Raw genomic sequence first — 15,600 nt, 5'->3', positions numbered from 1 at the left:
GCGAATAGCAAATAGAGCGTAGGCTCTGAGAGGACGCCTAGCGTTTACGCTACGAAAACACGACCGAGTGTTTTAACCTGACAGCCTGAGGTGTTCCTCAATAAACTGGACTACCCGACAGAGGCTACCCGAGGCCCCGCTGCACTTTTTCGGTAAGTTAAACGTGTTTGTAAGCTAATCCGTAACTACCGTCCTTAGCTAGCTAGCTCCTCAGACCTAGCTAGCTAAAATGAGCACTCGGCTGTCAGGATTCGTTTAGCTGTGCAGGTGAATGAATTTGCTAAAGAAATCAGCTTTATTTCAATATTGAGGGATAAAATTTATACCTGAGTTTGATGGTTCTGTTGTCTTTGTGATTACAGGAGCTGCCCTCAGATTCAGACCTCAGCCCCATCGAGTGACAGCAGACAGATCATCCAACATGTTCATATGTTAACTGCAAAATGAACTGATGAAAACAGTACAAAGGTTAAAGTACCACATGTGCTGTCAGTGAAAGCTGCAGCTGTTTTATTGATAAAGTTAAAAAAATCAATAGGATTAATCACTCATGTAACTGTGTCACTATATATCAGCATTAACAGGACCTCAGTTTGGTGTTTCAGAGAGCTGCTGATCTCAGACCTGCACAGCTTCCGTTTTAAACACTTGATGTACTCAGCTGCATGAAGAGCATATGAGATTTTCTCTAACACAATTAAACAAAACCTGATGAAGGTCAAAGGTCGTCACTTGTATGTTGAACTACAATCTTGTCATCTGGAATTTTTTCAGTTTTTTTACACATAGTGTGTTATTTACCATAAAGTGATTCAGAGTTATTCATACCAGAGTAACCAGAGAGGATCATATATTTTTTAATATATAACTTTCTACAGGACTGAATATAATATCTTTATGTAAAAGTCCGGAGCCTCTGGGGAGTATCTGAGTATTTATAACATTACACAAACCAAAGGTCTCATCACAGTGTTCATGAAATGCTGGGTTTCCATCTCCATCTCCGGGGGCGGGCCTACGGAGGAGTGCTGAAGATTTCCCTGTGAGGGAGTTGCTGGTGAAGATCATGAGTCCTGCTTGATCAATGCGATGAGCTTCAGTCTTCCTGGTGTTTCTTAAATGATGCCTCTTACAGCGGGTCAACAGAACTTATGGCACAGGACAGCTGTGATGAAAGAAAGGGAAGAAGTTTCTCCAAACCTCTGGACCCAGGAAACCCAGCTTGGTCCTGATGGTCTCCCTCACTAGTTTCTCTCCAGGGTGAATGTAGCTGTTGATATAATATGGACTCTATTATTAAATGAAAAGAACAAATTAGACTACACTACTGAAACGTTTTGCTGATGTTTTTAAAGTCTCCATGTTACCAGGCTGTAGAGGGCTCTGAAGATTTAAACAGTTTTAGATCCATTACACTCACAGTCTTATGTTAAAATCTCAAAGGACAGCATTATATTTTTGATATTAACAGTAACTCTGGGCCTCTGTAGGGTGGGCAGCTGATCTCATCGCTGTCTAAAAATGGATAAAAAAAACATAAGTGTTGAAGACTATTAAGAGTAGCAGGTGTGTAGCATCGCTAACTAGCTAGCAACAAGGCTCCAACACAGTGCATATGCTAGCGGCTAATCTAACTAACGAATTAACAACAGAGTGATTTTAGAACTATAAGATGATAAGCTGTGTGTCTTTTTTATAACAGTGACATGGTTGTATTTACCTTAATTAAACGAGTCGTCAGACCAGCAAAAAAAACTCGAGCAGCCGGGCTACGTAAAAAGTGTAGGGGGGCGTGTTTGCGGTCACGTCCAGCGGGTGTGTGGGCGGGAGCGTTACACAGTCGCTCCACCTCAAGTCACTACTGCGCAGACTCTGGCTCCAAATTTGCAAGATGGCAGCCTCCACAAGCGGGATATTTTGGCTTCATTTTTGCCGCACAGCAAGAAGGTCCTGAGTTCAATTCCAACATCAGGCCGGGGTCTTTCTGTGTGGAGTTTGCATGTTCTCCCCGTGTTTGCGTGGGTTCCCTCCGGGCACTCCGGCTTCCTCCCACCGTCCAAAGACATGCAGCTTGTGGGGATAGGTTAATTGGATAATCTAAATTGTCACTAGGTGTGAATGTGCGAATGAATGTGAGTGCGAATAGTTGTCTGTCTCTGTGTGTTGGCCCTGCGACAGACTGGCGACCTGTCCAGGGTGTACCCCGCCTCTCGCCCTATGACAACTGGGATAGGCTCCAGCGCCCCCCGCGACCCTGAAAAGGATAAGCGGAAGCGAATGGATGGATTTTGCACAATGGTAGGAGGCGGGGTCGCGTCGTCCATGTTTTCTACAGTTTGTTTTGTTTTGTTTTTTAATCACATTTTAGACATACAGTCGAGTAAAACAGGGATCACATAAAAGATGACATTGTGGTAGTACAATGAGGAACAGAGAGAGTGACAAGGACAGTGAGACAAAAGTGAGTACAAAAAATAAAATAAATTAAGGGGAACATAAATAAACAAAAGTTTGCAAGAGCCAAAATCAAGTTAGCAGTTTCAATCGGTTATAGATGTTAACAGTCTTGAGAGCCTTAGTGTTTTTTGATGAGGACCATGTTTTCTACAGTCAATGGTAGCGATAGTGACAGGCGGTGTAGACTTGGTGGCCCAACATATCCCAGAATGCATGGCGCGGCGGTGGGTGTAGATAATTTTGCCGAAAAAAAACGATGGATGAGGGGCACCCAAAGAGTAAACTTTAAGTAAGTACTGAATATTATGTCACTTATTTATGTGCAAATGTTTAATAACGAAGAACATTAAAACATAACTGTTGGCCACATGTCGGCAAAGTTATGTGACATTAGTGACGTTTGTACTAACTTGGTTTTAAAGCCTTTACTTTAAAATATACGCCGTTCAATAGCTGAGCTTAATCTTACTGAGAATGATCAAAGCTCATGTAGAAACAAACAAACAAATGAACAAAAGATTTTCTCCTTCATTTCTGTCAAACAAAGCTGTATGAAACGTTTCCAGCTGTTAGTATCATGGTTGCTAGGCAACCTGGGCAGCGCAACGGAGGCTAGACCGTCTCAGTTCACAAGCCTCGCACTTCCGGCCTTAGCGGTCTTTAAGTACGCGGCCCTTGAGGATCGTTGAGGCTGCGGACTTTAAGGCTGCAGACCCTGAATTGGGATACAGCCTCTGTTTGATCGCCACAGCCTGAGTATTGCTACTCACCACAGTGTACCCATCTTCTAATGGTTCCTTCAGTCACACAACAAGGCTTAAATCATAAATTCATCACCAAAACACTGATTAAATGATTATTATTAATATCATCTAGAAGAACTTTTAATCAAATGCTAAATTTAAATACAGATGATTTAAAACAAACAAACAAACAAAAGGACCCACTGAACTCAACCTGGCTTTATTGTAAAAACAAAAACAGCCAAATAAAGCTAACAACACATTTAAAAAACTAAACAGATATTGCTTTACATATCCAGCTACATCCCCTAAAGACAAAATCAGCAGCTTTAAATGGACAGATAAAGAAGCTGACAGACAGATCAGGCACTTGGACAGAGGAGACTTACGTACAAATACAGCAGAGAAAGTCACAGCTAAACACATGGTGACACAATCAAGTACTCTGGAAGACAGTCGTCCGAATTTCACATCACAACGAGGAGGAAAAAAATTATAATTTAAAACCCTCTAAAATATCAACAGTCTATTTGCTACCATTCAGTATTTTTCAGGAGTGCAGCATCTAACAGTCTCTCTCGTCTGCAGCGTGTCGGCGTTCAGCAGTCCTTCTGTTTGTGCGTGCTGCTGCTTGCTCAAATCTTTTTTTGTGCTGTCAAAGTCTTTACAAATAAAACCAACAAACATTAAAACCCACTCATGATTATTTTCTGAAAAGCCGAGTTGCACAGATGTTACAACTAAGCTCAGTGCAAACGCTGATGTCCAAGCGACGTGGCCCCATGAAAAATTACAGATCAGTTCGCCAAATACACGACAATAAGAAATAACACATCCTTACAAGGTTGGCTATTCCAGTTTTGGCTACTCACATGTAACAGTTAGAGGTTTTAGGTTAAATACCACGAGCTAATATCAACTGCTGTTGTGATATTCGCCTTAATTCATTTGTTGATGAGTAACAGTAACTACCAAAGTCTTAAACACCAAATACAAACCTGTAGCTTGTGACTACGACACCTGAAACATGTCAAACTTTGTGCCTGTTTGTTAATGCAGGGCTGATTAAAATTAAAGTACGAGCATCCGAGTGAAGTTTAGCCTGTATTAATGCTGTGAATCATGTTAATATTTAAAATCTATTTTTTTCCCCTCCAACAATTAAAATTTTCTTCGGACTTGATATCGGCAAACGTCGCCGTTAGTATTGCTGCATTCAAACCACCAACTGGTTTTCTGAGACAGTAACATCCGTGAAAGGCGTCCAAAAAGACAGGAAGAGAGAGGCGTCTGTGTCCCCGAGTGACGAAGCAGGAGTGCATTCATTAGATGAAAGGAGTGCGGTGGGGGCGGGGGGAGGGGATGGGTCACTGTTGGTTGTTCCAAACAAAAATTAGCGGATTAAATGTTGATACAACCGGCATGTGCAAAGTAGCTGTTTAAACAACCAGTGGAGCCCATTCACTTGGTGTGCATCCGTACTGCAGGAAACACAAGGAAGCAAAAGAAGAGAGGGAAACAAATAAATACAGAGGAAGGAAATTAATTCACATATAGAAAGTCACAGGATAAGCTAGGCCTGCAACAAGTGCTGTTATTCCAATAGCAGACTGTCATAAAACAAGTCATAAATAAATACTTTTTCAATATCATGTTTTACTGATTATTGATCTGAGAACGAAGAATATCTGTCGGACTGATCGACATCAAGGTCGGATGTGTTAAAGAAAAACAAAACATGCATGGGCGTGTTTTGTGTCTTTCCCCTCACAAACTAAATGGGCACAGCTCTGAGGCCTAAAGAGTGTAGCCAGTGCAGAAGAGCTTTAAGCCCGAGTTCTTTTTAATGGCCAGCAGGGGGCGACTTCTCCGGCTGCAAAGAGCAGCATCCTTGCTCGGTGATCTCAGTGACTTCATAGGCTCGGGTTCTAGTTAAATATTTAATAGAACCTGAAGTTTTTTGTAAACATTAGTCTTTCTACGACTAAAAGGAGAATTATCTATAATATGCTCACTGCTCAAATGCCACAGTGGCTACGTCCATCTTCTATTCTGTCTGTGGGTGAGAGAGTGTGCATAGACAATAGCTTCTTGTGACCCAGCATGCACACGTTTGGAGTTTTGGTTCTGTTTACATACACTAAATTTAATCTGATGCCTAATAATTCTGCACATCTGTGCGCATGCCTTGCTGAAGGAGAACTGTGTGCAGAAGAGGTCTAATGAAAATACTACACATTTCTGCCTTCGATACATTTTAGGAATCTGTATTTTTCAGTTCCCTCTTGCTGCCACTTGGAAGCAGCAGCATTCAAGTTCCCTTGATCACTTTAAAGATGCTCTAAGTGCCTAATATTTAGATTTGGGATATAAATGCGGTGACGCTCTTACCTGAATATCAGTAAGCTCTTTGTAGAACCTTTTGGCCAGATCTGGACCGTTCTGCATGGTGGGGATCTGGTACGTCTGAGAGAAAACAGAAGGAAATATTGACGTTATTGGTGATTTACATGGATTTCTCACACCGTCAAACATGAATATTTAAAAATGAACACATGATTATTTGTCCACAAATGTTGCCTGATGACTCAGCAAAGCAGAAAAATTAAATATTCCTGTTTGATAATGGGCCACAGGAAACCCAGCAACGTCACTATTACTCATGAAAAATAAGCAGCATCAGAACCAGGAGATGAACTCCCACCTTTCCTTTGTAGAGGAGGCTGCCGACGGGGCAGACGACGCAGGCCGTCCCTGCACCAAACACCTCCAGGACTCGCCCGGCATCCAGAGCTCCAAGCAGCTCCTTCATGACCATAGTCCGCTCCGTGACTTTAAACTCTCCCTAACAGAAACACATAAAGAAAGAATTTCTTTTATTTTTTATTGCTGCACTCTATTCAAAGGTAGAAGTTGGAAATCCCAATCGTAATCTTTCAGCTGGAATGTCTCATTAAATTCCCATCTGGCAACCCGGAGAAGCCCGACCAACCAAAATAATTTGTTCAAGACAATTTCTGAAACTAGGAAACGCTCGTCTGCAAAAAAATGACACCACTGAACATCATGCTGGGAAATGCTAGCAAGCACTGGGATGCTACAAAATAACTAAGACTCAGACTAAATGAGACTCCTGTTGTTCTATTTCTGCTTATCCTGCGTCTGTGCTGGACTTTCAGTGTGGGCGGGGCTCAGGCAGCTGTCTTGTTGACCTAACAGCGGTCACTTACCCAGGATCTTCCCAGGTCCAGCAGTGATTGTCTGGTCACTCCTGGGAGAATAATGCCATCCAGCGGCGGGGTCACCAGCTCTTTCTCTGCATCCACAGAGGAAAAATTCACAAGAGCAGTTTTAAACTGTGTGAACAATAAAAAGATGACTGGGGGAAAAAAAACAACCAAATATGAACTAAAAGAATCTGACCTCCTTTCTCATTGGTCCAGTAGATAAAGAGGTTCATGGTGCCGACCTCAGTGATCTCCTCATCTTGTCCATACAGCCAGAGGACCTGCTGACAGCCTCGCTTCACTGCCTCGTTCTGCACCGCTATTGTGGGGCCGTAGTTACTGGAAAGAAGTTAAATAAGACAGACTGCCTGATTTATTATATATGAACAGAGCGGCTTGGACTGAAAAACATAATATAAAGACACATTTCTTGTTTGCATTTGTTTTGGTGTAATGCATGTTTTGCACACCAGGTGGCAGTCAGTGGTAGTGGGGCCATACATCTATGAATGGGGCTACTCTGAGGATGACTCGTGCAGGTGTGTTGCATGGCAGGAGGCACGCAGGTAAGAAGATACAACATGCAAATAATAAATGAAAACTGCTGATGTCGACATCAGTGCCAACATGTAGCACCGGTGATTTACAAATAAACCTCCACAACATCCTCCACAGAGACTGAAATGAACACGAGAGTATTAGCACATTTTCTCTCCTCGTTTTTCATTTAAATAACATATTTAGTCATCAATTAAAAGCCTTCCACCGCCAAAATCACAACCTGTAACCAAAGTAACGTCACACAATCCAACAATAATTAATTTCAAGAAGTGAGGAAGACACAGTCCAAAGGTTTTCAGTCCAAAGAATGATGACAGAGCAACCGTTGTTGTGCACTGGCACCAGACCAGCACCCAAAGAAAAGGTGTTTGTGCTGACGAGGAAGCATCCTGTTAATATCACGACTGTTAGAAGGAACATCGTGAGAACCACAGAACTGCAATCATTTCTGGATTGACAACAATAAACAATGAACAATGGTGTTAAGAAGCCAGCCTTGAGTTGAGCTCTTTCTGAGCGTCACTAAGTTCAAGCTGCATTAGCTTCGAGTGAAGCATACAGAGACCCTGATGTACAGCCCTCTGTGATATTCTGCTTTAATGTCAGGAATGCAGAAATGCAGACCGGCTCGACTGACGTAGCAGAGCTGTAGTTCTCTGCTTTCAATATGTCTTCATGAGTTCAACACAGTGTATGGTGTGCAGTGCAGCGAGGACTCCCTCAGACATCTACACTGGAGAAACTAAACAGCCACTCCATAAATGCATGGCACAACATAGAAGAGCCACCTCGATGGGACGAGACTCAGCTGTACATATGCATCTAAAGGTCAAAGGTCACTCTTTCGGGGATGCAAACGTTCATATTTTGGACCAAGAACACAGATGGTTTGAAAGGAGAGTGAAAGAAGCCATCTATGCCCACTGTGAACAACCTTCTTGGAACAGAGGGGGAGGGCTGTCTGCCATCCTTATCTCCTCTTTATCTCAGTGGGTCACATGATAGGGTGAGGCAAGGTCTCACAACGGTTTCACCTGTAACCTCTGCTGATAATGACCCACAGCTTTTTTCACACCTCATGTGGTGATGCAAACAATCAATAGTGGGTCAACAACCCTTTTAAGTGAAAACTCCCTGAATTCTTCACCTTTCGTCTTAAAACTGAGGAAACATCTCGAACGAGAGGTGAAACGCCTTCAAGCAGCAGTGCAGACACGTTGTGATGAAAGCATGAATGAGACATTCACAAATTTTCAAAGATAAAATGGATTTGATTCTGGATAAATAGCTTTAATAAAGGATTTTATCTGCTTGTCTAGTATAAAAAAAAAAATCACAGTCCAGTTCCAACTACACTGCTCGACTGATGTGCTCTGGCTTTAGTGATCATATCTAAAACGTCAGCATCAATCAGGCTCTACTTTCTGTACCAGTAAATGCACAATAACATTTAAACAATCAGCTAAACAAGACTGCAAAGCTCTTAATCTACACAGACTAGAAACCTCCAGCCAGGCTGAAAATTCCCTTCAGACCATGCATGAAGTGAGTCCTGGGATCTAAAAGGAAACCTGGATCTGGATTAGTTTCTGATATTTTCTTCAGAGCACTGAGATGATATTTCACAATGTTTCCTTTTTCAGTTTGATATGAATATGTGAAGATATAAGTTAAATTTTGCCATATCTTGTACTAAAAAGTAACCAATAAAATAAACTCCTTAGCAGAGGTAACAAACAACGTAAGCCCACCGAACTACTCTCAGCTCCACAGGAGTCGTGTGGCTACTGCTGCTAAATCAGGCCCGACAGCTCAAGTGTTCACTCCACTTTGATGGAGGAGAGCAGATTTGTTGGCTTAGCGAATCGAGTGGGCGTTCAGCGGTGTTACGTAATCACGCCGGAGCCGAGCAGGTGCTGATGTAGGACAGCAGAGTCATGTGGAAGCAGGGCCGTGATTACAGGCTGCATGGAATCAGGGGATTATAGGAACGCCGATTTGTCTCCTCAGTCTCGTGATTATTTTTGACCTAACTGCAGATGTTTTCAAAAGCACAGGTGACGGTCCGGACCATTAATGTACCAGCTGAAGCCATTGTACGGTTAATGCTGAATATTTTAAGGCTGATTTTAATGCAAATACACCACCTAAAATATCACACAAGCTCTTTCTTTTTTGACACTCAGGCCGGCTTTCTCATCTCCACCAGATCCACTGCTGAATGAAAACACAGCTGTGGTGTGGAGCACCGCAGAAAGTCCACCTGAACATTACAGAGCTGTGAAGCTGGTAAACGACCTCAGATTTTTTTAAATACTTTTTAAAAATGTCTTTTATACTGTTTTTTTATACTTCTTTCTGCTTCTTTGGGTTCCAATCGTCAGTAAATTAGTTTCAACTTTGTTTACCAGTTTCTCTCAGACGTCCTTCAAACTCAATTGTGTTGAATTGTTCTTTTTATGCACAAAATCGACTCATAATCTCAGCAAGACAGACACCAAATGCACACTTAAGGGTAAAAACTTACCCTCCCATCTTGTAGGCCCCAACACCTCCTTTCCAAGCTCTCACAAACGCAGGGTCTGCCAGCAGGGACACTGGGTTGAAGGACCCCGTTGAAAAGTATGGCCCGACTGGGCCGATGATGACGAAGATCATAGCTTTTCCTGGACGAGACACGCCAAGAGACGGCTGGATGTGAGGTAAGAAAAGACAAGAGGAGACTGTTAATGAGGAGAAGGACATTTCAAGCAGCTCCTGATTTAATTAACCTGGCTGACGTGGAACCTGCACAGGCCTTTTAGTGAAATTAAAGCTCACCTCGGTTCCAATGTAAGTGGGTCTGATATAGAGGCTGGCATCCTGGGAGTAGGGGACCCACTCCTGGTCGATCTCCACCAGCTTCCTGATGCACTCCAGCAGTTCTCCTTTATCAAACAGCTGCACAGGGAAAAGACATTCAACAGTAAGCTTTCACCATTAATCTGGCTAATATCATATATAATATAATATCATCCAAATGACTCTGGCTGTGGTGGAGAGGAGATCGCTTACAAACTCTTATCCATCTACTCCCGCGCTCTCTGCACTACTTACTTTCTCCGGCAGACGGTTTCGTCTTGGCAGCCACGAGGACAGATACTGATCGCCGTCATCACCTCACACACTAACTTTATAAGCCATCTTATCTGTCTAGTAGAGAATTACTTGTTCTCTCATGTCATCATTCAGTGTATTTTCACCCTGCACTCTATCACACTGAGCTTCTTTAATGCTGACATTTGCTGGTGCTGGAATGACCAAATTTAAATGTAGATTAGATTAAATGTAATGATCCTTTATTATTTATCCTTTATGTAGTCAACATTTTACAAAGCATGTGACTGCATTTTATTTAGATTTTTATTTACTGAGAGTAAATTTTCTTATATTTTATTGCTGTATTCTACTTTATTATAAGCTGTACTTAATATTTTGGCTGCAGTAACACAATAATGTCCTATCTTTGGAGAAATATACATGGGGTAAAATCAACACAAAAACTAAACGAGTGTCACAAATTAACATTATAATTCTCTAGATTAATTTATTCATGACGTGTCAGTGATGGATTCTAGAGGGCATAAACATTTATTGTAAAAGAATAAAGCATAAATAGGAAAACAGCCGAGCCCACATGTTCAGTATCTACGATCCTCCCTGTTTATCTTTACTTCTAACAGCAGCCAGGCTCTCCTTTGGAGGCAGAACAGAAAGACAAACAGAAGTCTTGTTCTCCAGAAGGCTTTAGATAGCGTGGCACTTTCAAGACTCTGCCAAATACATCTATATTGCATACTCACAGTATCTTAGTTATACTCAAAGTTTGTTTCCCCTGTGAAACAGTTTCACAATAATGTTTTCTTGACATTTAAGCACATCTTATTTCGGTGTTTTCATTTTTTTGTGTGTTGCAGGATAATAGTTTGATTGAGGTTTGAACTCTGGTACCAGGACATCAGGAGGGTGTGTAAAAAGCCCGTTTATGAAACTGTAAAGATAACCTATTCCTGTGTGGTGGTGGAAAGCTTTAGTTCGTTTCCAGCGTAGACGCAAATCCCCTTTGGCGTTGCGTCAGGCGGGTTAAAACCCTGCCAGATCAAACATGCACATCTCCCTAGTGTAGTGAGTGTAAGGCAAGGGAGCAGCCAAATGTAGTTTTCTCTACAAGTATACTCAAGTTTGAGCTTTTTAGATCCTTGCTAAGGAATTAGCATCGACAGCACATTTAGACCAACAGCAGCACTGAGATAAAGCAACACAGGGTGAGGTTAAAGCTCATAAAGGGGATGAGACCCAAGTCCAGTTTGAATCATGGAGTTTTTCCACTCCAAAGAATGAATGACCAGCATTCTTCCTGCAAGAGAAATTTTTGGCACCTCCCTAATGAGGTTTAATCCAACCCCTCCCACAAATCTGTTGTAATATGTATTTTACCAGTTTCACTTCCTCAAGTGTAACTGCTCATCAATGCATGCCAGTGTGCCAGATTCGACGGGTTTTAAGAGTTGAGCAACAACACGGCTAAGGCATTAAGACTCAGGGACGTGACCACTACACATGATGCAACCTGATCTTTTATCTTGGGCAGAAATGTGGCTTTGCTTTGAGCAAACGTGACACATGACTTGCTGCCAGATGAAGGATTAAAAAAGTCTGGATCAACTTTTCTGCCAGACCACGCCGTGTGTTTTTGCCAGAGCCGTCCGTGTGCTCAGCAGCCTCACTGCGCTGACTGGCTTCAAAGAACGAGCAGCGCTTTGTCATGCTGTGCCTCAGTCTCTCTGAATAAGGCCTCAGTGTCTCATGATGGTCTAAAATCGCTTTTCTGAGGCGTTTCCACGCTGATTAAAATGATATACTGTGTGAAGGACAAACAAAATACTGATATCAATATATATTGCAAAGAGCAGCCTCCAGGGATAAAAAATAGAACCACCAAGAAAACAACCAGACACCTTAAATACCCACATTTACAGCAAAAGTTAGCATGTTCATAATCTATTGATCTGGAAAGAGTATCCTTAAAATCAATGGATGGTATCCATCTTTTATATACAGTCTATGATATATTAGGGTCAAGGTTTCTGATGGTGTTCAAACTCACAGGAAGGCTGCTCCTGTCTGCACTGCGATGCATCCTCTCCATGTTCAGCATAGGTCTGAACAGACGGATGTGGTTGTCGACGCCACGGTACGCCTTCATGCCTTCAAACAGCTGGAGAAGGTAGAAACAAATAACTTTTGTTAGTTACTATGTAGGTATAGATGAATGTGGCAGTGTTTCCCTTTTACTGAATGGTTATGGCGACTTTAAGCCCATTCTGGCACTGATATTCATCAAATTATCAGGTGAGAGGACAATATGTGTCAGCCATTGGCTGTTATTACAAGTTCCTGGTCTACTGGCTCACTTATATGTTACACTACAGCAGAGGGTGCTGCACCCAGTGAAAATATCATGCATGTTTTTGTATTGCACGTTGGCAGAGTGTTCTTTACCTCTATGGAGTAGTGCAGGGCAGAGCTAGCTGGATGCAGCGACAGATTCTGGAAAGGTTTGATCTGAGGAGATTCCCAGCCGCCCTTCTCCGACCAGTTGATAGTCAACATGTGGTCGGAGAATTGTTTGCCGAAGAGCAGCGTGGAGGGCTCGGGCTTCGGCTTGCATTCTGTGTTGCGTTCAATGGTGAGACCTGCTGCCTGAGATGGAGACGGACAGGCGAGCCGGACAAGGGTGGAGAAAAAAGAAGGAGACGGACAAGAGCAGAGCAGGCGACGAAAACAGTGATTGTTTTTTTTAAATTGCTGTTATTGACACGGCATGCTCAAAAGGACAATTGGTGGTGGTTAAACATAGTCAGGTAAGGGTTAACAGATCATTTGGACACAATTAAACCGGTTAAATTAAACTGAATTAAATAATTACAACAGACACAGTGAGGGGAACACAGAAAAGGAAAGAAACTGTAAATAAAAAGCAACTCGACCAAGCTAAAGAGACAAATCCCTCTAATGAAAGTTACTTTATTCTTTCTGTTACCATCATGTTCTCCATACCAAACCAGCCATTCACAGGCTCGCCAGACTGTAATTCAAGGTCTCACCTGGTGAAAAAAGAAAATGTTAACGTTTTCCTCATTACCTTAAAGGAGCTGGCGAACCGCAGCGAGCCAAAGGAAAAGGGGAAAGTCTGAAGAAGTCGTCCATGGAGTGCCTGCAAGGAAAGCATGATGAAACTCTTTGCGAGATGTGGCAGCTTTCTTTAAATACCCATTTAAAAAAGTTTCAAAATGTTAACAGATAACAGTTTAAGCTCTGATTTCCAGGTGACAATCATTGATCCTCGTTTGGGAACACACAAGAAGACTATGTGCAATATTGTTTTTTTTCTGAGGGGTGTGTGTGTGACTCAGCACCAATCATATTGTCTGCACATTACAGAAGGAGACAGTCGTAAGAGCTGTAAATAGAATTAGATCACATGTGCAGGGTGCTCTCTGCAGAATTATATTATTATATTATTATTACAAGGGCTTCAAAATAAGAAGAAAGCAACAGCCAACCATAAAAGCTTATTTCATAAAAACATATCATTAGTTTAGGTACATAAATGATCAGTGCCACTCCTTAACTGGCTTTGTAGATCTTGGCATTCATACTTGGAGTTCAGGCAAGGTAACATGAGAAATCTAAAGGTAATTCAGCCCTGGGGTAAGACAGGTTGGGATATTATACTTTTACTTATTTAACCCGTATTAAGATCAACTATCCTGGCAGTTTAATACTTATGGAAGCAATCTTCTAATTAATCTCTTGAAATTTCACATTTTACTTTACCTTTCTTAATATGGTGCTGGGTTTCCCATATTTTAACTGATTTTAATTTTGCCAACTAAACAGCATGGCGTCTTTCATATATAGTCATCACACAAATGCCCCTCTGTGGTATGAAGCAGCAATTTGGAGCCCTGAGTAATTGAACCACTGGGAGTACATCTACAGCTTCCATAGACTAAATGGAAATAATTAGCCTGACAAGTTCAGGAAATAAAGAAAACAGAAATTACAATTTGACTGCTAAATCACAACTAGGAAAAAGTTGACCAGTTAGTAAATTATTGCGTTTAAAGTTAACAAGTGTGTTGAAATAAATGATTAAATATCAGTTAAATATTGCGTACGTAATTAATATACACAACTAGATTCTTTCTAACAATAAAAACAATGTTAAACAGTAGAAACATTTAGAAAAGTTGTTAAATATTTAAAAAAGCAGAATGGATACAGGGCTAAAACATCCAGGTTGTGCTTCTAAATGGTTTTAACTTTACCAAACTAATAAGTACTGGCCTGTTAATTGTATGCATACAATTGAAACAACATTTAAAGTAGTTTAAAATCAAATTCCAATATTTGGTAGATGACAGCTGGCATTGATAAAGGGCCACAGGGCAGCTCACCTGACAGGCCAGTTCTGGCATGTTTGAAGGTCAAAGAGCTAAACCACTGACATTACAGACAGACAATATAATTATCACCTCGTGTCCATAATTTCTACACAATGGAGCCCAGGGAAGCATTTTGGCGGAAAGATGATGCAAGATTTGGTCTTTATTGCACAATGAGAGCTTAGCTATATTTTTTTCCCCGAGTTGATTTTTGCCACACACAAACCTGGTGAATTAAATATGTCTCTATTTCCCAAAGCAACATTTAGTTTCTTGCATTCACTTGTGGCATTTAATACAGCAGGAAAGTAACTTATTCTATTCATTCTACATGTAAAACACAAGAGTAATAACGTGGTAGCAATGTACACAGACACTTTGCATTTTCTGTAAATGTGCATCAACTAAAAGCCCTTTAATATTTAAGTCGACGCTCAAGACAGACTGACCAAAAACATGACGTCACGCATGAAAACCTCAAAGTTCCTAAGCAGAAACAAATGATCCCAAAAAACATACAATTTTTTCGTCTCTAAGTGAGCCGAATTTGTTAACCAGGTTTGAGATGAACAATTGCATCTTCTTAGTGTTTTTGGTGTGTTTTTATTTTGACCATAAGCAGAAGACATAAAATCTCCACATTTCTGCATTAAGTTGGGTCTTTTCCATGCTGTACAATTTTGCCACGCTCCGCGCTCGCGCGGAATTCTCCAGTAGCAGTGGGCCAGGATGGTTTACTGGCCTCTTATCTTCTTTAATGATTACCGGCCACCTTATCACCCATTAAGATTAATCATTTACCCACAACATCACAGCAACCTGGTGATAAACAGCACACAGACACTCAATCGACTCACCGTCCGGAGGGCTGCCATCTCCGCTACGCCAGTGATGATAAACAACTTTGTTAGTCCGTGTGGAAACAAACGCTCCACGTCAGCTTGCGTTCCGCTTTGAAATACAAGACCGTCTTGCTCTCCCTGAACCCAGAAGCGTCAGGACACGAGCAGCGTGTGCCGACTTTGAAATATTCAGGATCTTCTATTCAACCTTTCTACCAGTTTAATAATTCAGAAAAAATTACACGTCTCAGAATAATGACACAACGATGTTAGTGTGTTA

General features: G+C 41.5%; 1 protein-coding gene across 2 annotated transcripts; it reads right to left on the bottom strand.

Annotated features, from left to right (window-relative positions):
- Positions 1-3,404: 3,404 nt before the first annotated feature.
- Positions 3,405-15,464, bottom strand: bcat2 (branched chain amino acid transaminase 2). 2 transcript variants are annotated; one of them, XM_087840039.1, is made up of 11 exons: positions 15,336-15,464; positions 13,173-13,244; positions 12,530-12,730; positions 12,135-12,245; positions 9,809-9,928; positions 9,516-9,679; positions 6,624-6,766; positions 6,431-6,516; positions 5,905-6,045; positions 5,592-5,666; positions 3,405-4,681 (listed from the first exon to the last, which is right to left on the bottom strand). In XM_087840039.1, the coding sequence occupies exons 1-11, from the start codon at positions 15,351-15,353 to the stop codon at positions 4,640-4,642; spliced, it is 1,173 nt and encodes a 390-aa protein (XP_087696165.1). In that variant the 5' UTR covers positions 15,354-15,464; the 3' UTR covers positions 3,405-4,639. The 2 variants fall into 2 exon arrangements, with proteins under 2 accessions (XP_087696165.1, XP_087696166.1); XM_087840040.1 differs by having other exon boundaries at positions 12,530-12,939; positions 15,336-15,372.
- Positions 15,465-15,600: the final 136 nt, after the last annotated feature.

The sequence above is a fragment of the Neolamprologus brichardi genome, chromosome 4 (genome assembly GCF_056152115.1).
Source record: "Neolamprologus brichardi isolate AB-2024 chromosome 4, ASM5615211v1, whole genome shotgun sequence".
Lineage (NCBI taxonomy): Eukaryota > Metazoa > Chordata > Actinopteri > Cichliformes > Cichlidae > Neolamprologus > Neolamprologus brichardi.
The sequence above is the reverse complement of the archived record's forward strand: the minus strand, read 5'-3'. Positions and strand labels throughout refer to the sequence as shown.